Here is a 26,946-nt window from a genome sequence, read left to right on the forward strand (position 1 = left end):
AAAACAAACAAAAAAAAAAAAGTAGAAAAATATTTTGGTATCTCCATGTCTGGACCGACCTGATCTATAAAAGTGACACACTAATTAACCCCTACACTAAACACCATTAAAAAAAAACAAAAAAACAACACAACAGGCTTTATAAATGTCGTTGAAAAAAAAATATTACTGCTTAACTTTTAACCCTTCTAACATCCTTACAAGAATAAGGCTTAAAAAATTATGGTGATATAAAGTAGACATGTGGTAAATGTTATGTTTTTACTATTTTGTGAGGTATGACTTATCTGCTACCAAAGCATAAAAATTTTCCTCAAATTTCCAATATTTTAAAAAGTAAAACACAAATCATATCAACCTAAATTTACCACTAACAAAGTACTATGCGTCACGGAAAAAAAAACAATCTCAGAATAAAATCCCACATAAAGCGACACATGTCAGAAAAGAATACTAAGCTTGGCCAGGAAGGTGAAAACAGGCTTCAGCAGAAAGGGGTTAAGGGACCACCTGTACAACCTCATGCTTGTTCTTAGTCTTTCCTGCTACTATATTTTGCTGTCAATGAAAACAAACTTTTGGGTAAAAATGGTCTTTTTCATTAATTCATGGATTTGAATTTTAACTGATTTCTCTTCACTTTATTTTGCCCAGTAAATTAGAAGTCGGATCTCTGATGGGCGACGTTGTGCAGGTCCGATTTCTCGGATCTGCTCGTCTGCCTGCCTGCAAGTCCAACAATAACAATTACAGAATTCTTTTCCATTTTTTTTTTTTAACCCCAACTCCCACCGCCCCTCCCTTGCCCATCTGAATTTGCATAAAATTATCTTACCAATATATTACATGGACCATAAACATATCAAAACCAGCAAAACAGTGACATTTCTTTTATCTAACATAGTATACTATTATTAAAAAATCAAGTGTATTAAAAAGAACGTCTCTAGCCAGCTCTTCAGACACTGCCTTTGGACATTTAATCCAATCCCTCCAATGTTTCCCAAATTTAGCAATGCCTGTAGATTTTTCGCAGGGAAAATGCAGCTTTGCACACTGGCCAATAAAAAGTATGGCTGATGATATCATGTATGGACTGGCTGAGGACATCAGAACAGTAAACACTTGTACATAGCTCGTTCATGTTCATGGACATGAATATGGACTACCCTGTCGTGTGAAAAAAAGCTACTAACCTATAGGTATGGGGTTAATCTGCAGGTTAATAGAGTTATGAAGCTGCCCCGCGCTCCCTCTCAAAGCCCGGCTGCTGGTAGGAAATGAACTTCAATCCTCCCGGCAGCCTCCGGCTTTCAGTCATAGGAGGGGTCCGAGCAGCTTCAGTCACCGCTCACTACATAGTGAACGTCGGCTGTAACTACACCCCCTGCATTGACTGATTACAGTGTACCAGTGCTTAGAGCCGGCTGGCAGTCAGTCCTGGAGCGTGCTTACAGCCGTCGCTAGCAGTGACTGAAGCCACGCCTCTATGACTTACAGACGGAGGCGGCTGGGAGGATTAAAGTCTATTTCCTCCTGGTAGCATGGCTTTAAGTGCGTGCGTCGGGTAGGTTCAGAACGCTATTAACTTGCATATTAACCCCATATCTGCAGGTTAGTAGCGTTTTTTCACATGACAGGTTCCCTTTAAACATGTTACATTTCACTAGAGCTGGTTAAAGGGAATGTGTCAGCACACTTTTGCTATGTAATCTGAAGACAGCATAAGGTAGGGGTTAAAACACAGATTTCAGCAATGCCTCTCTTATCAAGGTCCCAGGTTTTGTTTGCATACAATGATTGTTTTAGCCCCAGTAGCTTATCATTGCTGTTGGTGAGGGCAGGTCCCACAGGCCCCCTCCTGTGATAAACACCTCAGTGTCTATGGACTTTGTACATGGAGAGCCTGGTGGGGGCAGGGCTAGCTTTCTCAGCTCTGCTTCATTTTTAATCTAAAAACTTTGATTGTGTAAGAACGTCAGCACCCAGTAATCTAAGTGATACATCGTTGGATTCAGCTTCTCTTTGCCTACATCAGGCTGCTCTCAGGTGAGGTAGCCAAATCCTGCTGACAGATTCCCTTTAAGCACATGTAAATAAAACAAACCACGCAAAACTTGGCTTCTTACTTTTTTTGTAGACACAATAATATTTGATCAGGCGACCAAAAATACACCTGTGTAATATAAAAGAGCGGTCTGTCCTCATAACAGTAAATCCTTTTAATTGTGAAATACCAACACAAGGGGCTCGTAGTGCTCGGTCTCCGTTATTTTGTCTGTACAATGTTACATTACTAAAATGATAATGCTCATATATTCATGATGAGATTTCAGTAAAACTTACCTTCCGACCAAACAGTTTGTCCATCTACAGAAACACCCACCACTATTCCTGGAGATCCCACTTCATCCTGAAAAGTAAGAAGAAGGTCACATCACCTGGCAGGTCATTTGTGGTCAAACCCAGCGCCAAATCCCGAAGAAAAAGCTCCACAAAGATATCCTATTGATATTAGACCTTCCTTTGTTAACCCTTCACAGATACCCTCAGAAACCTGCACACAACTTTCCCACAAGCAATCTATGGTAATATCCATGTGTCCTTGTTTCCTTGCCGCATAATGTCATAATCGATGAAGTAATAATCTAGCTCCATTTTTATTGTTCCTCCAGTTATCAAAGCCTTTTAGGAGAGTTGTGTTTTATCAAATAAATTTTCATACACATGGCTTTATATATCCTACACGCACAGTCCGCAGACATTCACGCACACACACGCACAGATTTCCGCATCATGTGCACAGCACATCAGGATTGCCATTGCAATAGCTGGCAGACCTAATGGCAAGCGTTTCCGCAGTGTTCCTGCGACGGAAAAAACGCCGCAGAAACGCGGCAAAAGTGCTTCGTGTGCACATAACCTTACATAGTAATTTTCCTCTTGAAGTCCTAGATTCCTCTTTCATTGACCCATAAAGTATGATGCCAACTAAAATGTCCCCCAAACACAGTATGATACCCCCATGGTGAATTCTTCCACATGTACAGTATAATGACCCTACTGTACCCCACCTCAACTCTCAAGGCAAAGTACGGTGACCCCAACACAGTATAATCCCCTAACTGTGACCCCCACACAGCTCTCCATGCAGTGTAATGGGCCTACATACAGTATAATGGCCCACACACAAACCTTCACACTCCAGGGTATAATGCCCTCGCTATGGTCCTCCACACAGTATAATGCACTCGCCATGGTCTTCCACACAGTATAATGCACTCCCCATGATCCTCCACACAGTATAATGCACCCCCCATGATGCTCCACACAGTATAATGCACTCGCCCTGGTCCTCCACACAGTATAAAGACTCTCGCCATGGTCCTCCACACAGTATAAAGGCACTCGCCATGGTCCTCCACACAGTATAAAGGCACTCGCCATCGTCCTCCACACAGTATAAAGGCACTCGCCATGGTCCTCCACACAGTATAAAGGCACTCGCCATGGTCCTCCACACAGTATAAAGGCACTCGCCATGGTCCTCCACACAGTATAAAGGCACTCGCCATGGTCCTCCACACAGTATAAAGGCACTCGCCATGGTCCTCCACACAGTATAAAGGCACTCGCCATGGTCCTCCACACAGTATAAAGGCACTCACCATGGTCCTCCACACAGTATAAAGGCACTCGCCATGGTCCTCCACACAGTATAAAGGCACTCGCCATGGTCCTCCACGCAGTATAAAGGCACTCGCCATGGTCCTCCACGCAGTATAAAGGCACTCGCCATGGTCCTCCACGCAGTATAAAGACACTCGCCATGGTCCTCCACGCAGTATAAAGGCACTCGCCATGGTCCTCCACGCAGTGTAAGACAGTCGCCATGGTCCGCCACGCAGTATAAGGCACTCGCCATGGTCCGCCACGCAGTATAAGGCACTCGTCATGGTCCGCCACGCAGTATAAGGCACTCGCCATGGTCCGCCACGCAGTATAAGACAGTCGCCATGGTCCTCCACACAGTATAAGACAGTCGCCATGGTCCTCCACACAGTATAAGACAGTCGCCATGGTCCTCCGCACAGTATAAGACAGTCGCCATGGTCCTCCACACAGTATAAGACCGTCGCCATGGTCCTCCACACAGTATAAGACAGTCGCCATGGTTCTCCACACCACACAGTATAATGCACTCCCCATGGTCCTCCACACAGTATAATGCACTCCCCATGGTCCTCCACACAGGATAATGCAGTCCCACCATAGGGTAAAATGCAGCCTCCAACATAGGGTAAAAATGCGACCTTCACCATAGGGTAAAATGCAGCTCCCACCCCCCACCCCCATAAGGTAAAATGCAGCCCCAGTCCTCCAGTATTATCAGTACTCACTGATTTAAAAATAAATTAATAAATACATACTTATTGCTCGTCGTTCCCCGCTGCTTCAGTCTCTGCAGTGCGTGTCTTCTCATCACCTCTGCAGTTGCCACCTCCACAGTCCTCAGACATGCGCGCGCACAGTCTGCAGATGCGCTCCCGCACGCACAGTCCGCAGTGCGGCTGTGTCTGCTAGTAATGACGCGGCAGGGGAATGACACAAGCACAATTAAAGGTGCAGTGTCGCCCCTGCCATGTCATTAACTACCAGACACAGCCGTACAGCTCGCGGCCATGTCAGGTAAAGTGCCGGCAATCAAGCTGTAGGTGTCAGCTGTCCTGCGGAGATGCTGGGGGAGCGGCCCAGGTCCCGACGGCTAGTGGGCCCCCTGATGGTCCAGGGCCCCGGCATTTGCCCAGGTACGCCAGGTGGGTGCTGATGCCGGCCCTGCTTACAATTATATCGGCATCTGCCGATACAATTGAATGCGGAGCGAGGGGTGCAGGAGGGGTCCCGATGTGCACAGGGGTGAACAGTGCACGGCTCATGGGCCCCATAGCAGTCGCGGTATGCCACTGACCTGACATATGACTTCGCAGGACATATCCAGAAAATCTGCACCTGAAAAATCTATACCAAATCCGGAAGAAATATTGTGGATTTAACAGAAATGTTACCCTCTGTATTGCAGAGTGATTTCCGAGATAAAATCTGAAGCTCATCCACAATGCTACTACTGAAATAAGCTGCAGATTACAGTTGCAGAAGTTTGCCAAGTGTGACCATACAAGTGACGCGCCCCCTGGGCCAGTGCTGTAGTGCGGCACACGTATGCGCGGGGGAATACCCGGAGCCGGATCCGATGGGGGTAGTAGTCTCCGAGTGGCGGGGACCCGGTCCGTGCCCAGGGTGGTCAAACTAAGTGTGTGGCAGTCTTTGTAGATGTTGTTTAAGTGTCGACTACGCCACCCGTTGATTTGCGGCCGCAAGGCCGCCGCTGCAGAACAGTCCGCTGAGGCCGGTGGTATGTGTGCAGCAATGGTGGCATAACCCCCAACGGGAGAGGTATGGCCTCAGGGCAGCTGGTGCGGGTGAAGGGAGTGATAGAAAGGGCGTCCCGGTACCTTTAGTGCTGGTAGTACGATGGAACACAGAGACTGATGGCAGTTTTCAATGCTTTACTCACAGATGTTATCAGTGTCAGTCCTGCAGGTGATAACGACCCGAGCCGTGCTGCGTCCACCAGGTACGGGGCTCGACCAACCCCCAGGCAGTTCCAGAGTGTGACCTTGAACTCCTTTCTCCGTTCCTTTCTCTGGCCGTCCCCACTAGGGACCCACCCATGTCCAGCTTCCTCGGGCCTTCTGGTGGCGAAACCTATCTCCGGTTTCCCTGACCCTATGTGGCGTGCCTTCGTGGTGAGTGTAGTGAGTGGTCGCGCCAAGACGTGGCCACGACCTCCGGTTCCTGGCTGAGGATAAGTGGCCTCCACCAGTTCGGGATCCGGTACCCTGATCTGCCAACCCTTCACCCGCTTTAGCTCACTCGTGGGATCTCAGGGTTCCCTCTTCCTTCATGTCTCCGGGCCTTTCTCCAGGTTCCATTCCTTCCTTGTTCCTTTCCTCTTGTCTTTCTCTCTCCTGCTCCCTTCAGGAGCAGCACCCAGACAGGGCTGCTGCTCCCTGTCACTACTCTTCTCCTCTTCTTCTGTCTGACTGAACTCCCCTCTCTCCTAAGATGGTGCCCACCTTTTATACTCCCTCTGACACCAGAGCCCAGGTGACTAGCCACCAATGGGCTCCTTCCTATGCCCAGAGTCCCTCCCCTCTCTGCTCCTGCACCACTGGGATATTCCTCCCCCCCCTCCCACTCCAGCCAGGGACAGACGCTGTCGTACCTGCACATCTATCTGGTGGGAGTACCGTTGATCTGTCCCCCGGAAATGGGATGTATGTGGTGCATGCAGCTAACAGAGTTCCAGTCCACACTCCATCCTTACCCGGGAGTGGAATACCACACCTCTGGTTCGAGGTGCAATACCCCTGTAGCAGCCGAGCCCTCGGGGTGCTACACAAGCAGCATGGCTGGGTCAGTGGATGATAAAAGCAATGTTTATTTTTCACTTAAAAGCTGGAAGTGTCGTTTTTGAACCAAAGCGAGAATTAGATCCAGCAAGAAGGAGAATTATATGTCCCTCCTTATAGGAGTAGTCACTTTTCAGCTATTTTTGGCCGGTGGGCTCACTGATGTATAAAATTAAAAATGAGCTTAACTTAACCTCCCCGGCTCCAGCGCTGACCCCCCTCCCCCCACTGCTCCAGTGTCTAGATTGGCTGCAGCAATGATGTCAGGTTACTCTATGTACCTTAAAGCTAGTTGCCAAAAAAAAAAAAAAAAAAAATCATATACAAAGATATAGATAAATGCTAGAAAGATATCATATATAATAAATAGAAATAAAAACAAGACCCTGTCCATCCTTCAACAATTTATTATAAAAAAAAAAAAAAAGGTCACACGCAGGTCCAATGTAGTCCAGCGCTCCCCCGACATACCCAGATTGTGACGTCCAAAGCCTATGAAACCTCGTTCTGAGGCTCCATTAGCAGCCACTCCCGGCTCACGCTGCACTCGGCGGCTGTGAAGAGCGGTGACGTCGATAACGTTACTGCTCTGCACAGTCACCAGGTATCGCGGAGTGTAGCGTGAGCTGGGAGTGGCTGCTAATAACTGCCTATGCTTTGGACGATGTAATCGGCGGGAACGCTGCACTACATTGGACCTGCGTGGGACCTTTTTTCATAATAAATTGGTGAAAGAGGGACAGTGTCTTGTTTTTATGTCTTATGTTTTTCAGGAGTTCACCCTGGACTACTTTGGAACTGCAGGGTTTTCTTTTTTAAATAAATTGGTAAACCAGGGAAAAAGTCGAGGAGTGTTTTGGGTGTGTGTGTGTGTGTTTTTTTTACTTTTTTAGTACTGGGTTAGTAATGGGGTGTCTGATAGACACCTCTCCATTACTAACACCAGGGCTTAATGTCAGCTGTGAATTGTCCAAAAATGCAGCTGACAAACCCAAAGCCCCATTACCCAATCGGGAAGAGCGAAGGCGAAGCGCCAGACTTGGAGCATCTCATGTGGGGTGGCTGCGGGTTGGTATTTTTAGGCTGGGACAGCCCCAATAACCATAGACCTTCCCAGCCTGATATCAACTCACTGCTGTCTGCTTTACCTTTGCTGGTTTAATAAAATAGGGGGGACCCCACATCATGTTTTTTTTTTTTATTTGGTTAAAAAGGTATAAAAAGCTGAACAATAAACTACATATCAAAGGCACTAAATGGTGCAATTTTTAAAATAGGTCGGGGGTTATGAAATTTTATATCTGCAGGATATCTATTATATATCGAGTATCTTTCTATCATTTATCTTATATCTTTCTTTCATCATAAATTTTTATCTAAGGTTTTTGTTTTTTTCTTACTTGCCAGGAGGGTTCTGTCTGTGAATTTCCTGCGCTTGGCTGATACAATTTCCTGGTTCCTTTGAAATAGTTACGTAAAAATCAGACGCCATACGAATGGTCCGATTTTTTACTGGCACCCATAGACTTGCATTGGCGAGTCTCGTCCGATATGTGCGGCCACTCGCAGCATGCTGCAGATTTTTCCTGACGCCGAATACAGGTGAGTAAAAAATGGCAGATCTGCACTGCATCACTTGAATAAAATCGGTGCAAGTGCAATGCGATTTTTTTTTTTTTTATCACATTGCACTCGGCATCATTATATGCTAATGTGAGCTAACCCCAAGCAGTAAAATGATGCTCAAAGGTTAACACACTATATAAATCATCTACAGATGATAGAAGGCATTGAGGAAAATTATGAAATATTGGTGAGTGAAAGGTATGATAAAAGCATATTTGCAATTCTCTATGTCGGCTGATGATGCCAGAGCGGCTGGCCATTGCTCCTCTATTTCATGTATAGCTGTAGAACTGCATACAGCCATACTAAAGATCCACCTCACACTATGTGTAGGTTCACACGAGTGTATAAAAAAAAACGTTTAGTGTCATCCAGTAAAGTAGGACGCCTTTTTTCTCATTTGTCATCCTTATACAATCTGTTTTTTACAGCAGCTATTAATCATTTACAGGATCATTTACAGTTTGCTATGTTACAGAATTGCAATGTAACTGTAAAAATCAGATGCTATACTGTAGATCCGTATGAATTCCAATTTTTTTCATGCAGCTATGAACTTGAATGGGTGAGTCTCATCTGATTTACGGTAGAAGTTAGTGCAGGCTGCAATTTTTTTCACACACAGATTCGGTCAGTGAAAAAAACTGCTCATCTGCACTTCCCTATAGAATAATATTGGGTTGAGTACTGATCGTTTTTTTCACAAACAACACTCAGACCAAAAATACAGTTGTGTGAACAAGCACTTACTAGTTTAATTGGGATTATTGATACATCATACACCCTCTCTCGGTGCAGAGATCTCAATCTGCGCATGCCCTTCTCCGGCAGCCATTATCCCAAGGTCCACCATATTGAAAAGCATGGAACATGCGAGGGCTCTGGGCTTTCACAAAGCGTCGGTGGGACCCCCACCCCGATGAACACCCCCTCCTACCAGCCTGAGACCCGCGCCATTGTTCCACTCCTGCCGCTGCCAGAAGCTTCCTGTAGTACAACCCTGGGACCCTGCTCCACTGCAGCCGGTAAGCTACATTCGGATTATAAGACGCACCACGATTTTCCCCCTAAATTTTGAGGGGGAAAAGTGCATCTTATAATCCGAAAAATACAGTAATTAAGAAATAGCAGTTAACAGGAACAATTCAAGATAAGGTCTGGAAGACAAAGCAAAATTGCAGTGAGAGCTGCTCGTAGGATTGCTAGAGAGGCAAATCAGAACCCCCGCTTGACTGCAAAAGACCTTCAGAAAGATTTAGCAGAGTCTGGAGGTGAGGTACATTGTTCTACTGTTCAGAGACACCTGCACAAATATGGCCTTCATGGAAGAGTCATCAGAAGAAAACCTCTCCTGCGTCCTCACCATAAAATTCAGAGTCAGAAGTATGCAAAAGAACATCTAAAAAAGCCTGATGCATTTTGGAAACAAGTCCTGTGGACCAATGTGGTTAACCCCTTTACAACCCAAGGTGGTTTGCACGTTAATGACCAGGCCAATTTTTTCAATTCTGACCACTGTCGCTTTATGAGGTAATTACTCTGGAACGCTTCAACGGATCCCCGTGATTCTGAGAATGTTTTTTCGTGACATATTGTACTTCATGATTGTGGTAAAATTTCTTCGATATCACTTGCATTTATTTGTGAAAAAAAGGAAATTTGGCGAAAATTTTGAAAATTTAGCAATTTTCAAAATTTTAATTTTTATCCCCTTAAATCAGAGAGATATGTCACACAAAATAGTTAATAAATAACATTTCCCACATGTCTACTTTACATCAGCACAATTTTGGAACCAAAATTTTTTTTTAGTAGGGAGCTATGAGGGTTAAAAGTTGACCAGCGATTTCTCATTTTTCCAACAAAATTTACGAAACCATTTTTTTAGGGACCACATCATATTTGAAGTCACTTTGAGGGGTCTTTATGACAGAAAATACCCAAAAGTGACACCATTCTAAAAACTGCACCCCTCAAGGTGCTCAAAACCATATTCAAGAACTTTATTAACCCTTCAGGTGCTTCACAGGAATTTTTGGAATGTGGAAGAAAAAAAATAACATTAAACTTTTTTCACAAAAATGTTACTTTAGACCCAAGTTTTTTTCATTTTCGCAGGGGTAACAGGAAAAAATGGACCCCAAAATTTGTTGTGCAATTTCCCCTGGGCACGCAGATACCCCATATGTGGGGAAAAAACACTGTTTGGGCGCACAGCAGGGTTCAGAAGGGAAGGAGCGCCATTTGACTTTTTGATTGTAAAATTTGCTTGAATAATTAGCGGAAGCCATGTTGCATTTGGGGAGCCCCTGATGTGCCTAAACAGTGGAAATCCCCCACAAGTGACACCATTTTGGAAACTAGACCCCTCAGGGAACTTATCTAGATGTGTGGTGAGCACCTTGAACCCCCAGGTGCTTCACAGAAGTTTATAACATTGAGCCATAAAAATAAAATTTTCACATTTTTCACACAAAAATGTTTTTCAGCCCCCACTTTTGCATTTTCATAAGGGTAACAGGAGAAATTGTACCATGCAGTTTGTTGTGCAATTTCTCCTGAGTAAGCCCATACCCCATATGTGGGGGAAAACCATTGTTTGGGGGTACGGCAGGGTTCGGAAGGGAAGGTGCGCCATTTGACTTTTTGATTGTAAAATTTGCGGTTGTGCCCCTGATGTGCCTAAACAGTGGAAACCCCCCACAAGTGACACCATTTTTGAAACTAGACCCCTCAGGGAACTTCTCTAGATGTGTGGTGAGCACCTTGAACCCCCAAGTCCTTTACAGAAGTTTATAACATGGAGCCGTGAAAATAAAAAAATCTAACTTTTTCCACAAAAATGATGTTTTAGCCCCAATTTTTTTATTTTCACAAGGGTAAGAGGAGAAAATGGACCCCAAAAACTTGTGTAATTTCTCCTGAGTATGCCAATACCCCATATGTGGGGAAAATACAGTGTTTGGGCGCACGGCAGAGTTCAGAAGGGAAGGAGCACTGTGTGACTTTTTGAACGCAAAATTGGCTGGAATCGAGAGCGGATGCCATGTCGCGTTTGGAGAGCCCCTGATGTGCCTAAATAGTGGAAACCCCCCACAAGTGACCCCATTTTGGAAACTACACCCCTCAAGGATTTTATCAAGGGGTATAGTGGACATACTGAACCCAGAGGTACGACACAGAATTTGATAACATTAGGTCATCATATTGAATAAGCTGTCATTAGTCTTGAGTGCAAGTGCTCACCACTTGAGTTTGCATCTGGTTCAGGTATGCACCATGTATCGCGGGTGCTCGAGTCCCTGCCCGCAAGTTTCACGGTTATTAGACACCCAAAAAAAACATGCGGGAATCGCTTGTGCATGGCAGGCAATCCCCGCGAGGTTTTTTTGGCCGCGAAGCATATGGGGCGGAGACTCGAGCATGTCACTCGAGCACCCGCGATACTCAGTGCATACCCGAGCACCCGATGCAAACTCAAATAGCGAGCACTTGCGCTCAACACTAGTTGCCATATCTTCATCTTTTTTTTTTTTTTTTTTTTTTTTTTTACTTTTGAAAAAAAAAAACAACCCTAACCCCAACCCTAACGTTTATTTTTTATGCCGTTCCTAGTGCGGTATAAGTGATTAGACTTTATTCTTCGGGTCGGTGCGACTACAGAGATACCAGAATCATATCGGGTTTTTATGATTGACAGCTGTCACACACTAAAAGACACATATTTTGTAAAATCTAGTTTTTGCATCGCCATATTTTGAGAGCTATAATTTTTCCATATTTTGGCCGACAGAGTCCTGTGACGGCTTGTTTTTTGCAGGATGAGTTGATGTTTTTATTGGTGCCATTTTCAGGCATGTGACATTTTTTGATCGCTTTCTGTTCTGGTTTTTGGGAGGCAGAATAAACAAAAACCAACAATTCAGGAATTGTTTTTTTTTTTTTTTTTTTTAATTCTGCTCCGCGTGTGGTAAAATTGATAAGGTAGCTTTATTCTTCGGGTCAGTACGTTTACAGCGGTACCACATTTATATCGTTTTTCTATGTTTTGGAGCTTTTACACAATAAAAGCTATTTTATAGAAAAAAATATTTTTTTGCATCCCTTTATTCTGAGAGCTATAACTTTTTTATTTTTCGGCTGATGGAGCTGTGTGCAGGCTTATTTTTTGCGGGATGAGATGACGTTTTCAGCGGTACCATTTTTATTTACATTTGTCTTTTTGATCGCGTGTTATTCCATTTTTTGTATGGCGGTATGATGATAAAGCATTGTTTTTTGCTTCGTTTTTTATTATTTTTTTTTACCGTGTTCACTGAAGGGGTTAACTAGTGGGACAATTTTATAGGTCAAGTCATTCCGGATGCGGCAATACCAAATATGTGTACTTTTATTGTTTGTTTGTTGTTTTTTTTTATAAAAATATCTATTGATGGGTACATTATATTTTTATTTTTGGTGGATTATTTTATTTTTTATATTTTTACAATTTTTATTTTTTTTCACTTTCTGACAGTTTTTTTATTTGTTTACTTTGTCCCACTATGGGACTTTCACTTTTTTTATTCTGATCGCCTGCATAGCATAGGGATGGAGCACCATCCCTGTGCCATGCAGGCTGTCAGCGCTGCACAGTGAGAAGATAGTTTGGTCATGTACTGCGCATGACCAAAAAATGTTCCTGCTGTCTGGTGACCCGGATGTTGTCATGACGACATCGGGTCGTCATGGCAACATCTGGGAAGCCGCGGCAGACAGCGCTGGAGGCCGGAAGAGGAGATGAGTATACCGATCACCTCCCCTTAGCCACCACAATGCCACCGCTCCCAGCACATTGTCACAGCTGACACCCGGTACTATCAGCTGACACCCGGCGGCGATCACGCCCGCAAAGCCTGTGTGCGCGCGCGATCGCCAAGACGTACTAATACGGCTCAGGCTCTTAAGACGCAGGGCACAGACTCGTATTAGTAAGTCTTGGGCTTTAAAGGGGTTAAAATAGAACTCTTTGGCCACAATGATCAAAGCTATGTGCGGAGAAAAAAGGGCACAGAATTTCACGAAAAGAACATCTCGCCAACCATTAAGCATGGGGATGGATCAATCACTTTTTGGAGTAGTGTTGCAGCCAATGGCACAGGAACAGTTCACGGGTAGAGGGAAGAATGGATTCTATGAAATTTCAACAAATTCTTGATGCAAACATAACACCATCTGTAAAAAAGCTGAAGTTGAAAAGAGGATTTCTTCTACAAATGGATAATGATCCTAAACAAATGTCAAAATCCACAATAGACTACCTCAATAGGCACAAGCTGAAGGTTTTACAATGTTCCTCACAGTCCCCTAATCTGAACATAATTAAAAATCTGTGGCTAGACCTCAGAATAGCAGTGCATGCAAGACGACCCAGGAATCTCACAGAACTGGAAGAATTTTCCAAGGAAGAATGGATGAAAATCCCTCAAACAAGAATTGAAAGACTCTTGTCTGGCTACAAAAAGTGTTTACAAAAGGGGGCGCAACTAGGTACTAACCATGCAGGATGCCCTAACTTTTGCATCAGCCCGATTTCCTTTTTGTACTTTTTAAAATGTAAAAGTTGAAAATATATGTATATATATTTTGCTTAAAATACAAAGGAAATGTGTCACTTTAGGCCTTTTAGAGATCGTTTCATCTTCAACTTAACTGTTCACAATAACAGTAATTTTGACCAGGGGTGCCCAAACTTTTACATGCCACTGTGTGATATATGCAGTTCAGGAGTATACGCGTCACTCATAAAATGGCCAGGAGTACGTATAACTCATACATAACCTCCGGTCCCGGCTCATAGACCGGTGAATCCCCGCAGCGCACAGTGTGTGTGCTGGAGGTATTCATAAGTCTGCAGTAACACAGAGAGACTGCAGATATATCGATTTGAACAGGACAACCCCTTTAAGATCATTTTCACCCTGTAGAGGCTGCTTTACTAAACCTGCCAGACATGATTTATACGCTCTTTACCTGCACATTACCACTATACAAGCAAATAGCATTTCTAGAGGTGACAAGTTCCCTTTAACTTAAAAGTTATCTTTTGAGCCTAGTATAACATTACAATAAGCATAAAAGGGGTCAGATGTGTTACTAAACCTAAGATTAATGAAGAACTGTGCAGTATAGGAGCAGTTCTGTTAGGGTATGTGCACACTATCCGTACTGTCGCAGGTGAATCCGCATGTGCTCATTGAACCATGCGGATTCACCGCATCTTATACATTGCACTGATCTAATTTCTTTTGCGGAGACTAGAGACTCCGCAAGAGAAATTGACATGCTGCGGTCTGGAAAGACGCGCCACATATCCGTGTCCGCGGGTGATCCGCAGGTGCATGGAGACACATAGTGGGCATGGAATTTCTTGAAATCCTATCCACTTTGCTTGTAATGTAGAACGCTGCGGCTTGCACGCTGCGCATGTGCGCTGCGTCCAATCCGCAGCATTTCCCGACCATGTGCACATACCCTTAAGACTGCCTTTCCAGCACCGAGAGAGCGCTTCACCCAGTAAGGACATGTTCACACGGGTGTATAAGCAAGGACTTTTCCTATCAAAAACAATCCGCTGCATATTGCAAGACCAGTGTTGTGGATAACATGTTACACATTCTCACACTGCAATTAGAATATCATCAAAAAGTTAATTTATTTCAGTTCTTCAATACAAAAAGTGAAACTCCTATTATATAGAGTCATTACAAACAGGGATCTATTTCAAGTGTTTATTTCTGTTAATGTTGATGATTACGGCTTAGGGTATGTGCACACGATGCAGAAATGAAGCAGAAAATTTCTGCATCATTTCTGCATCTCCCTGGCAGAAAAAACGCATGCAGATTGTGCATGCGTTTTTCCTGCAGAATACATGCGGATCCACATGCAGATTCACATGCGTTTCCGCATGCAGATTGACAAGCGCTTTCCAGGCGATGTTAGCATCACCTGGAAAGTGCTTGATAACTAGGTCACACTGTATAAATCCATGCAAACAGCATGGATTTATACAGTGTGAACCGAGAGAGTGTATATACTTACCTCCGATGGCCCGCGCTGTCCTGCTCACTCCGTTCTCCCGGCTGCCGGCAACTTTGAATTGAAAGACCTGCCGACGTCAGCGTCACGTGACCCGTCACATGACTCTGACGTCACCGCAGGTCCTACAACTCACTGCAAGTGCCGGGAACCAAGCGGGAGCGCAGCGCGGGCCGACAGATGGTAAGAATACATTATTTTTTATTTTATTCTTCTTTTTACAGCTTTTTCAATGGTACCTGGGTGTGGATGAGACTCTCCTCTCCTCCACACCCGGGTACCATCCGCACATTAGAACGCACCAATTACGCAAGTACAAATGCTGTCTTGCGGAATTGGCGCGTTCTAATGCAAGTCAATGGCGGCGAAATCGCCACGTTTCCGCAAAATTAATTGACATGCTGCGGATTTTTGACCGCAGCGTTAACGCTGCGGAAAAATCCGCATCATGGGCACAGCACATGCGGATTTCCATTGGGGAACATTGCTGCCCTTCTACCATGCGTTTTTCATGCGTTTCCGCGGCGTTTACGCAACTGCAAAAACGCCGCGGAAACGCATGAAATACGCATCGTGTGAACACAGCCTTACAGCCAATGAAACCACAAAAGTCATTATCTCAGTAAATTAAAATAATTAACAAAAAACACCTGCAAAAGGTTCCTAAGCATTTAAAAAGGTTCCTTAGTCTGTTTCAGTAGGCTCCACAATCATGGGGAAGACTGCTGACTTGACAGATGTGACTATTACTTGGTCACACTATATACATAAATCCATGACGGTTGCATGGATTTATATAGTGTGACCAAGTTGTCAAGCACTTTTCCAAGTGATGCTAAAATCGCTTGGAAAAGCGCTTGATAACCCACATGCAAAAACGCTTGACAAACGCTTCGACCTGGCAGGAAAAACGCATGTAAAATCAGCGTGCGTTTTTCCTGCCAGGGAGAAGCGAAAAAAAACATGCAGCATTTCTGCATCGTAGGCACTTAGACTAAGGAAACGTATACTTCATGGATTAAGGGTCTTTGCAGTAGCCCTGTGTACGGGAAAGCACAGTCTGCTGAACTCTTCTATACAGTTACACTAATGGTGTGCAGGTGAATAAGTGCCAGACGAGGCTGAAAGAAGACCTTTGGCCTCCCTCCAGTGAGTAGGGACCTGTGGGAACATTACAGTATACTCTGGGAAAAGCTCAAGCTGCATACTGTAGGCAGAGAGGGCACAGGCACAGAGAGGGCACAGGCGCAAAGAGAGCACAGAGCCTTACTTCTGAAAACAAAAAAAAAAATTGTTGAAATTCCAACTACATGATCCTTCTCTCAAGTGGCGTACCGCCAATGGCGGCAGGCCACACGACTGCTATGGGGCACGTGAGCCGGGGGGACCCCATAGCAGTTGCCCCCCTCTTGCACCCCCCCTCCGCTACTTGATTGCCGCCGCCACCCACCAGCACTGTGTTCAGGCATGGCCGCGCATTGTGCGGCTGTGTCTTGTAGTAATGACGGCAAGGGCGACACTGAACCTTTAATTGTGCTTGTGTCTCCCCTGTCGCTTCATTACTACAAGACACAGGCCATTGTTAAAACCACAAGTCTCAGAAACATATTCAGTGGACAGACCTCTACAAAAAATTGCAGATGGGTTTTACAGAAACAACCACTTCAAACGCATAGAATAGAAAAAAGGGAAATGAAGTCTTAACGGTTGGTACAAAAATATAACAACTTTATTGATACAAAAAATACACATTTAAAAGTCTGCAAGTGCAAGGGATGTGTGTACAAAATAATGGCAATACCGAAAAGCAGCAGGGACACATAGAGGTAGAGAATCGATCAATCAATCCTGAGTTTATCAGAATGCATGGGACTCGATAGGGATAGATGGAGAGGAGCAGTAGTATATCACAAGAGATAAATATATAAACAATATTGTAAAGCTTAGTGCTCTATCTGCTGCATGATATAGTGCAATCATATAGGCAGTAATGCTCGTCTCCTAGAGCTCACAGCTCAATGATATAGCTGTGCCTTATCATAATCGATCCCCCTAAGTGCCCCATGAACATCCATGTATATCAACAAAATCATTACCTCAAAGTATAAAAATGTGCCCCATCAGGTGGTAGGAAGGACTCGTGCCTCTCCCTCCCGACGCACGTTTCGCAGGGAACACGTCCAGCTTTCTCAAGGGAAGGTGAGGGAATGTGCTGCAAGGACCTGAGAAATACCCGTGTGATCGGTCATGTGAGAAGTCACATGGTCCGATCTCGTCCAATGATCCTGTGTGGGCGGTGCATCCGTGCGTCACATGTCAGGTCCTGCACCGCAGCCCGGCAACCAAGAGAGATGCCAGATCCCGGGACAGGAACGCCAATACAGGGTGGTCCAAAAGTAGGTGGACAGAGAGTGTAATAAGGTTATGAAGGGGGAGATTTATCAAACATGGTGTCAAGTGAAACTGGCTCAGTTGCCCTTAGCAACCAATCAGATTCCACTTTTCATTCCTCACGGACTCTTTGGAAAATGAAAGGTGGAATATGATTGGTGGCTAAGGGCAGCCAGTTTCACAGATCTAGTTTTCACAGATAGATCTCCCTCAAATTTGTTTTCTTTTCAGATAATTCAGATAACACATAATGGCAAATTATTTAAATACAGATCAAAGAAAATGGATTTTAACAGAGTATTGGAAATCTCAAAATGCTGAAACCGTTAGAGCAAATTGGGTTGAAACATTTGGTACTCAAGCCCCAAAGAGACAAACCATTTACCGCATTCGTGACAAATTCAATGCCACTGGCTCAATCCTTAATGCTCCAAAAACTGGTTGACTCAAAACAGTCTGTACAGAAGATAATAAACAACTTGTTGCTGAAACATTCGTTCAGAGTCCAAAAAAGTCCACCAGAAGAGCCTCTTTGGAATTGGGAATTTCACGAGCTTCTATCATGCGAATCCTGAAATCTATTGAGTGGAAAGCTTATCGTCCACGTCTAATTCATGGTTTATTGGAGGATCATCTAGACAGGCGGCTGCAATTTAGTGAGATTATGCTTAACGAAATTGAATATGAGAGAAAGAATTAGAACCGAGTACTAAGTTGCTAAATATGATTAAATATCAGTGAGATATACACCGGTTACCTGTGGTGATCTGCTGTAATACTCATATATGTTTTTAGTATGTTTTAACTCACTCACGTATTGGTTGCATATTTGCGTCACTCCGGATACTGTTTAAACAATAATGTCTAATAAAATATTTTCTATTTTTTTATAATGGGCCTTAGACTCGTTGTTTTTGCTTCGGCATCCGTCCTATATTAACGAAATTGAAGACAATCCAGTAATTTTAGATAACATTATGTGGAGTGATGAAGCTTCTTTCAAATTATCCGGCCATATTAACAGACATAATTGTATTTACTGGTATAATGAGAACATGCATTTAACATTAGAGCAACAACTAAATGAGCCTGGTGTCAATGTTTGGGGTGGTATTTCAAGTTTTGGTGTTTTAGGACCAATATTTTTTGATGGAACAGTCACAGGAGATAAGTATCTCGAAATTCTAATGAATAAAGTTGTTCCCCAGTTACAGCAACAGCCTAATTCAAATGACCTTTATTTCCAACAAGATGGTGCCCCTCCACATTATTCAAGAGTAGTCCGCGAGTATCTTGATGAAACACTTCCTAATAAATGGACTGGCCAAAGAGGCCCACGTGATTGGCCGGCACGTTCACCAGACTTGACCCCAATGGATTTTTTCTTTTGGGGAGTACTCAAGGACAAAGTTTATAGTCGAAAACCAAAAAGTGCCAGTGATTTGAAATATTACATAAGAGATGCATTTTAAGAAATTAATACCCAAAGAGACTTGTGCAAAAATATTTGTCGAAGCGTAAGAGGTGACTTCAAAGCTGTGCAAATTGTAATGGAAAACAGTTTGAGCACCTGCGTTGATAAAATTTAAGGGCTTTTGTATTATTGTTCAGAATAAAATTTAATTGTCAATGTTATGCTTGTGTTAGTAAATATAATTTTATATATAAATCAAAATATATGTTATTATTTTCTGGCCACCTACTTTTGGACCACCTTGTACAGTAATGGGCAAAAGTATTGAGAATGAGACAAATAGTAATTTTTCCAAAGTTTACTGCTTCATTTTTTGTAATGGCAATTTGCATATACTCCTGAATGTCAAAGAGTGATCAGCTTAACAGCAATTACTGTACACTCAAAGTCAATATTTGCCCAGAAAATGAACTTTAACCCCCAAAACACATTTCAACATCATTGCAGTCCTGCCTTAAAAGGAGCAGCTAACATCGTTTTAGTGATTGATCCATTAACACAGGTGTGGGTGTTGATGAGGACAGGGCTGGCGATCAATCAGTCATGATTAAGTAAGAATGACATCACTGGACACTTTAAAAGGAGGCTGGTTCTTGGTATCATTGTTTCTCTTCAGTTAACCATGGTTATCTCTAAAGAAACACGTGCAGCCATCATTGCACTGCACAAAAATGGCCTAACAGGGAAGAGTATCGCAGCTACAAAGATTGCACCTCAGTCAACAATCTATCGCATCATCAAGAACTTCAAGACAAGAGCTTCCATTGTTGTCAAAAAGGCTCCACGGCGCCCAAGAAAGACCAGCAAGCGCCAGGACCGTATCTTAAAACTGTTTCAGCTGCGGGATCGGACTACCAGCAGAGCTGAGCTTGCTCAGGAATGGCAGCAGGCTGGTGTGAGTGCTTCTGCACGCACTGTGAGGCGGAGACTCTTTGAGCAAGGGCTGGTTTCAAGGAGGGCAGCAAAGAAGCCACTTCTCTCCAGAAAAAACATCAGGGACCGACTGATATTCTGCAAAAGGTACAGGGAGTGGACTGCTGAGGACTGGGGCAAAGTCATTTTCTCTGATGAATCCCCTTTTCGATTGTTTGGGACATCTGGAAAACAGCTTATTCGGAGAAGAAGAGGTGAGCGCTACCACCAGTCTTGTCTCATGCCAACCGTAAAGCATCCTGAAACCATTCATGTGTGGGGTTGCTTCTCAGCCAAGGGAATCGGCTCACTCACAGTCTTGCCTAAAAACACAGCCATGAATAAAGAATGGTACCAGAATGTCCTCCAAGAGCAACTTCTCCCAACCGTCCAAGACCAGTTTGGCGCCCAACAATGCCTTTTCCAGCATGATGGAGCACCTTGCCATAAAGCAAAGGTGATAACTAAATGGCTCATGGAACAAAACATAGAGATTTTGGGTCCATGGCCTGGAAACTCCCCAGATCTTAATCCCATTGAGAACTTGTGGTCAATCATCAAGAGACTGGTGGACAAACAAAAACCAACAAATTCTGGCAAAATGCAAGCATTGATTACGCAAGAATGGACTGCTATCAGTCAGGATTTGGTCCAAAAGTTGATTGAGAGCATGCCAGGGAGAATTACAGAGGTCTTGAAGAAGAAGGGGCAGAACTGCAAATATTGACTTGCTGCATTAACTCATTCTAACTGTCAATATAACCTATTGGTACTCATAATATGATTGCAATTATATTTCTGTATGTGATATAAACATCAGACAAACACTAATAAAAAACAGAGGCCAGCAGATCATGTGAAAATATAATTTTGGTGTCATTCTCAAAACTTATGTCTGCATACCGTGTGTCTGCGTGCCGAGTGTGTGTGTGTGTGCGCGCATGTCTGCGTACTGTGTGTGTGTGCGCGCATGTCTGCGTACTGTGTGTGTGTGCGCGCATGTCTGCGTACTGTGTGTGCGCGCATGTCTGCGTACTGTGTGTGTGTGTGCGCATGTCTGCGTACTGTGTGTGCGCGCATGTCTGCGTACTGTGTGTGTGCGCGCATGTCTGCGTACTGTGTGTGTGTGTGCGCGCATGTCTGCGTACTGTGTGTGCGCGCATGTCTGCGTACTGTGTGTGTGTGTGCGCGCATGTCTGCGTACTGTGTGTGTGCGCGCGCATGTCTGCGTACTGTGTGTGTGTGCGCGCATGTCTGCGTACTGTGTGTGTGCGCGCATGTCTGCGTACTGTGTGTGTGCACGCGCATGTCTGCGTACTGTGTGTGTGCGCGCGCGCATGTCTGCGTACTGTGTGTGTGCGCGCATGTCTGCGTACTGTGTGTGTGCGCGCGCGCATGTCTGCGTACTGTGTGTGTGCGCGCGCATGTCTGCGTACTGTGTGTGTGCGCGCATGTCTGCGTACTGTGTGTGTGCGCGCATGTCTGCGTACTGTGTGTGTGCGCGCATGTCTGCGTACTGTGTGTGTGTGTGTGCATGTCTGCGTACTGTGTGTGTGTGTGTGCATGTCTGCGTACTGTGTGTGTGTGCGCGGGTACGTGCATGTTTGCATATGTGAAGGATGAGGGGGCAGGATGGGCCCTGTGTTGTATACCTATATTTCTCCGCCGTATCTGTGCATCATGAATGGTGTATGTATTAAAGGGGCCACTAAGACTCTTTCGCTCGGGGGCCCACGAAAACCTGGAGCCGGCCCTCGTTGAAAGCAAAGATGAAGGAGGGATAGTCATGTGACTCACCATCTCCCATCATTCCTCCTCTGCTTCTGACGCAGTGGCGTGATGAAGCGCCACGCTGTGTCAGACAGTGGAGCTGACAGCAGCTGAGGTGACGAGAGAGATGCGCTGCAGAGACTGAAGCAGCAGGGAACGAGGAGCAGTAAGGCTAAGTGCCCACGATGCAGAAATCCTGCAGATTTTTTCTGCATCTCCCTGGCAGGAAAAACGCATGCGGATTTTACATGCGTTTTTCCTGCCAGGTAGAAGCGTTTTTGCATACATTTCTGCATGCGGGTTATCAAGCGCTTTTCCAAGCGATTTTAGCATCACTTGGAAAAGTGCTTGACAACTTGGTCACACTATATAAATCCATGCAACCGACATGGATTTATATAGTGTGACCATGTAATAGTTAAAAAAAAGAATAAGAATGGTAAAAAATAAAGATTATACTTGCCTTCCAATGGCCCCCGATGTTCTCTCCGGTGCGTCCGGTCTGTTGTACGGCTCCCTGTGGTCTAAAAGGACCTTTCATGACGTCATTTAGTTATGTGACAGGTCACACGACCGCCGACGTCAGTAGTCGCGTGACCTGTCACATAACTAAATGACATCATGGAAGGTCCTTTTAGACCATCGCGAGACGCCGGGAAGCCAGGACGCATCATACAGGAGACCAGGGGACATCGGAAGGTGAGAATAATGTTTCTTTTTTATTTTAAATTCTTTTTTTTAACAGGTACTATGGTACCCGGGTCTGGAGGAGAGTCTCCTCTTCTCCCGACCCGGGTACCATCCGCGCATTGAATCGCTTAATATCCGCATGTGCACATGTAGTCATGCGGATATTATGCGATTCAATGCAAGTCAATGGCGGCAATTACGCTGCGTGTCCGCAAAATTAATGGACATGCTGCGTATTTTTCCGCAATGATAATCCGCAGCGGAAATTTCCACAGCATGTGCACAGCACATGCGGATTATCATTGGGGACCATGGGGCACGTATTACCAAGCGTTTTCTAAGCGTTTTCGCTGCGGAAATTCCGAGGTAAAAACGCTTGAAAAATGCATAGTGGGCACGCAGCCTAAGTATGTATTTATTTATTTTTGTAAATCAGTGAGTACTGATAAAAATGGAGGACTGGGGCTGCATTTTATCCTATGGTGGGGGCCGTATTTTACCCTATGGGGGCTGCATTATACTGCGTGGAGGACCATGGGGAGTGCATTATACTGCGTGGAGGACCATGGGGAGTGCATTATACTGCGTGGAGGACCATGGGGAGTGCATTATACTGCGTGGAGGACCATGGGGAGTGCATTATACTGCGTGGAGGACCATGGGGACTGCATTATACTGCGTGGAGGACCATGGGGACTGCATTATACTGCGTGGAGGACCATGGGGACTGCATTATACTGCGTGGAGGACCATGGGGACTGCATTATACTGCGTGGAGGACCATGGGGACTGCATTATACTGCGTGGAGGACCATGGCGAGCGTATTATACTGCGTGGAGGACCATAGCGAGCGCATTATACTGCGTGGAGGACCATGGCGAGCGCATTATACTGCGTGGAGGACCATGGCGAGCGCATTATACTGTGTGGAGGACCATGGCAAGTGCATTATACTGTATGGAGGACCAAGAGGAGTGCATTATACTCTGTGGAGTGTGGAGAGGTGTGGGGGCCATTATACTGCATGTAGGCCCATTATACTGCATGGAGGGCTGTGTGAGGGTCGCAGTTGGGGGATCATAAGGTGTTGGGGTCACCATACTTTGGGAGTTGAGGTGGGGTACAGTAACCAGGGCTGTGGAGTCAGTAAGCCAAACCTCCGACGCCTAAATTTCCATGACTCCAAGACTCCCTCATACATGGCTCATGTTTAAGTGATAAATTTACTGTAGCACAGATTCATCTCAGCTAAAAGTCTAGACCCTTAGATCAGGAATAGGACATTTCATAACTTTCCCAAATTCTTATGAAAAAATATTCCCCACAAACTGCATTGAACTACTGTACCCAATTTATTATATATTTTAGGAGTTGGGAGTCGGTACATTTTATACCGACTCCACCAAAATGGACACCGACTCCACAGCCCTAACAGTAGGGTCATTATACTGTGCATGTAGAAGCTAATGAGGAGGAATGCACAATGGGGGTATCATACTGTGTTTGGGGGGCATTTTTGTTGGCATCACATTTTATGGGGCAAAGAAAGAGGAATCTAGGACGTCAGCAGGAAGAAAATTGCTATGTAAAGGCTGGAAAGTTGTGAGATCTGCTCTTCTGTGACCCAGACAATTATTTACTTTTTTTTTTTGCGTGGGCGGGTTCAATTAGAACTTCTGCTATGGGGTCCCATGATTCCTATGTACGCCCCTGCTTCTCTCCCCTGGTGTTGGAAGGACACCAACACATCAGATGGTTAGCTGGTCTTGCCCAAGCCACTGGGTGCAGCCTACTTTAGCCTGTAGAGATGTGATGATGATCAGGCCCGGCGTCAGTACCCGGCGCACCCGGGCAAGTGCCGGAGCTCTGAGCAGGCGGGGGGGCCCACTCACCATCGGGCACCCCTGCGCGCTATGGGGCCCATGAGCGGTGTGGTGCCAGCGCCCGCCCTCCCCCCCCCGCTTGCTCTGGGCCCCGGCAACCGGCACAAGACTTACCTCTCCCCATGCCCCCGCAACAGCTCCGGTCTTTTCCGCGGATGCTGCACTGTGACGTCCCAGGTCAGAAGGTCAGAGGGAGCGGTGATGTCTTTACACCGCGCTCTCTCCTGAGCAGTCACAGCGTGTATGGAGGCATTATATGGGGGGGGGGGGGAACAAGTGACATCCCGCATGGGGCATTGTATGGGGGGGGGGACAAGTGACATCCTGAATGGGCCATTATATGGGGGGGGAACAAGTGACATCCTGAATGGGGCATTATATGGGGGGGGAACAAGTGACATCCTGCATGGGGCATTATATAGGGGGGGAACAAGTGACATCCTGCATGGGGCATTATATGGGGGGGGGAACAAGTGACATCCTGCATGGGGCATTAAATGGGGGGGGACAAGTGACATCCTGCATGGGGCATTAAATGGGGGGGTGACATGCTGCATGGAGCATTATATGGGGGGGTGACATCCTGCATGGGGCATGACATCCTGCATGGGCATTATATGGGGGGAGAGGTGACATCCTGCATGGGACATTATATGGGGGGTGGGTGGGGAGTGACATCCTGCATGGGGCATTATATGGGGGGAGAGGTGACATCCTGCATGGGGCATTATATGGGGGGGGGGGGGAGGTGACATCCTGCATAGGGCATTATATGGGGGGAGAGGTGACATCCTGCATGGGGCATTATATGGGGGGGGGGGGGAAGAGGTGACATCCTGCATAGGGCATTATATGGGGGGAGAAGTGACATCCTGCCTGCATGGGGCATTATATGGGGGGAGAGGTGACATCCTGCATGGGGCATTATATGGGGGGGGTGACATCCTGCATGGGGCATTATATGGGTGGGAAGTGACATCCTGCGTTGGGCATTATATGGGGGGGGGGGGGGGAGTGATGTATGGAGCATTATAAGGGGGCCAGTATCCTCTATGGAGCGTTATATGGGGGCCAGTATCCTGTATGGAGCATTATATGGGGGCCAGTATCCTGTATGGAGCGTTATATGGGGGCCAGTATCCTGTATGGAGCGTTATATGGGGACCAGTATCCTGTATGGAGCGTTATATGGGGACCAGTATCCTGTATGGAGCGTTATATGGGGACCAGTATCCTGTATGGAGCATTATATGGGGACCAGTATCCTGTATGGAGCATTATTCGGGGGCCAGTATCCTGTATGGAGCGTTATATGGGGGCCAGTATTCTGTATGGAGCGTTATATGGGGACCAGTATTCTGCATGGAGCGTTATATGGGGACCAGTATTCTGCATGGAGCGTTATATGGGGTCCATTATTCTGTATGGAGCGTTATATGGGGTCCATTATTCTGTATGGAGCGTTATATGGGGTCCATTATTCTGTATGGAGCGTTATATGGGGTCCATTATTCTGTATGGAGAGTTATATGGGGTCCATTATTCTGTATGGAGCATTATATAGGGTCCATATGGGGTTATATGGGGTCCATAATACTGTATGGAGGACTTTGGTGCCCATATACTATAAATAAAATGTGCCCATAATACTGTACAGGAGTATGTGGGGTCATAATTCTGTATGGAGCAATATATGGGGCCCATAATACTGTATGGAGGTCTATACTGTCCGGTCTGCACTGTGAAGATTCGCAGGTTTCTGAGCTATTGTAGAATTTACAATAGATATCACTCATGTAATGTAAGAAGTGAAATCTTCGGCCTTGTAATATATATATATATATATATATATATATATATATATATATATATATATATATATATATATGTTTCTCTGCGGTATCTGTGCATCATGAATCGTGGGATGTGTTAAAGGGGCCCACTGAGACTCTTTTGCCCGGGGTCCACAAAAACCTGGAGCTGACCCTGATGATGATAAAATTATATGGACAGGTACAACTGTGGTTTAAAGGGGTTGTCCAGGGAAACTTTCCTGACCCATCAAGGCGTTAGTTTGGAGTACTGCCCGCGGAGCCCACCAATGAGGCTCACATGGAGCCTGGGCCGCTGTTACCTCTTTCCACGCCACCGTTTTATTCTGAGTGGAGGAATAGTCCTGGACAAGCCCTACACTATAGAGTCCCCACAGACACCAGTGATCCTGCATAGATGCAGGCACTGCCAGGCCACACACAATGCAGACCAGTGCGCAGCGCTGCAGACCAGGCTGGCGCTATACAGTGCTGTCACTGCTGTGTGGACGCCGTGCAGCGCGGTGCTGCCGTTACCTTCACTCTGCTGAGCAGCTCCCTGCTCCTGACTATTGCTGCGCTGTAGGCCTCACGGACTTTCCTTTTTTTCTGCCCGTCTTCCTCTACGGGCCCTTCAGCAACTTGAGCTGCTGCTACAGCGAGCCCTAGGCCGAGCAAGACCCGGGGAAGGCCGCGGGCGGGTCGCGTTATCCGGGAGAACATATTCGGGCTCCTCGCCCTAAACGTTACACACAAAACTGGGCTCTAAAACAGGCGAAACCGGGGAGGGCTGGGCCTTAGATCCCCCCCTGCAGAGATGTGGTACAGACCAATA

General features: G+C 45.5%; 1 protein-coding gene across 1 annotated transcript in view; it reads right to left on the reverse strand.

Moving 5' to 3' along the window:
* LACTB (lactamase beta) overlaps nucleotides 1-26,946 on the reverse strand; it is a 60,573-nt gene extending 33,627 nt beyond the window's left edge. Inside the window, exons 1-2 of the mRNA XM_073652709.1 lie at nucleotides 26,649-26,946; nucleotides 2,347-2,413 (exon numbers count right to left, since the gene is read on the reverse strand). Of these exons, the coding sequence (XP_073508810.1) occupies nucleotides 2,347-2,413; nucleotides 26,649-26,834 (253 nt within the window). The 5' untranslated portion in view covers nucleotides 26,835-26,946. The remainder of the gene's footprint in view (nucleotides 1-2,346; nucleotides 2,414-26,648) is intronic.

Source organism: Phyllobates terribilis, unplaced genomic scaffold (assembly GCF_046119375.1).
Source record: "Phyllobates terribilis strain yellow unplaced genomic scaffold, ASM4611937v1 Scaffold_11__3_contigs__length_659146591, whole genome shotgun sequence".
NCBI classification, from domain to species: Eukaryota; Metazoa; Chordata; class Amphibia; order Anura; family Dendrobatidae; genus Phyllobates; species Phyllobates terribilis.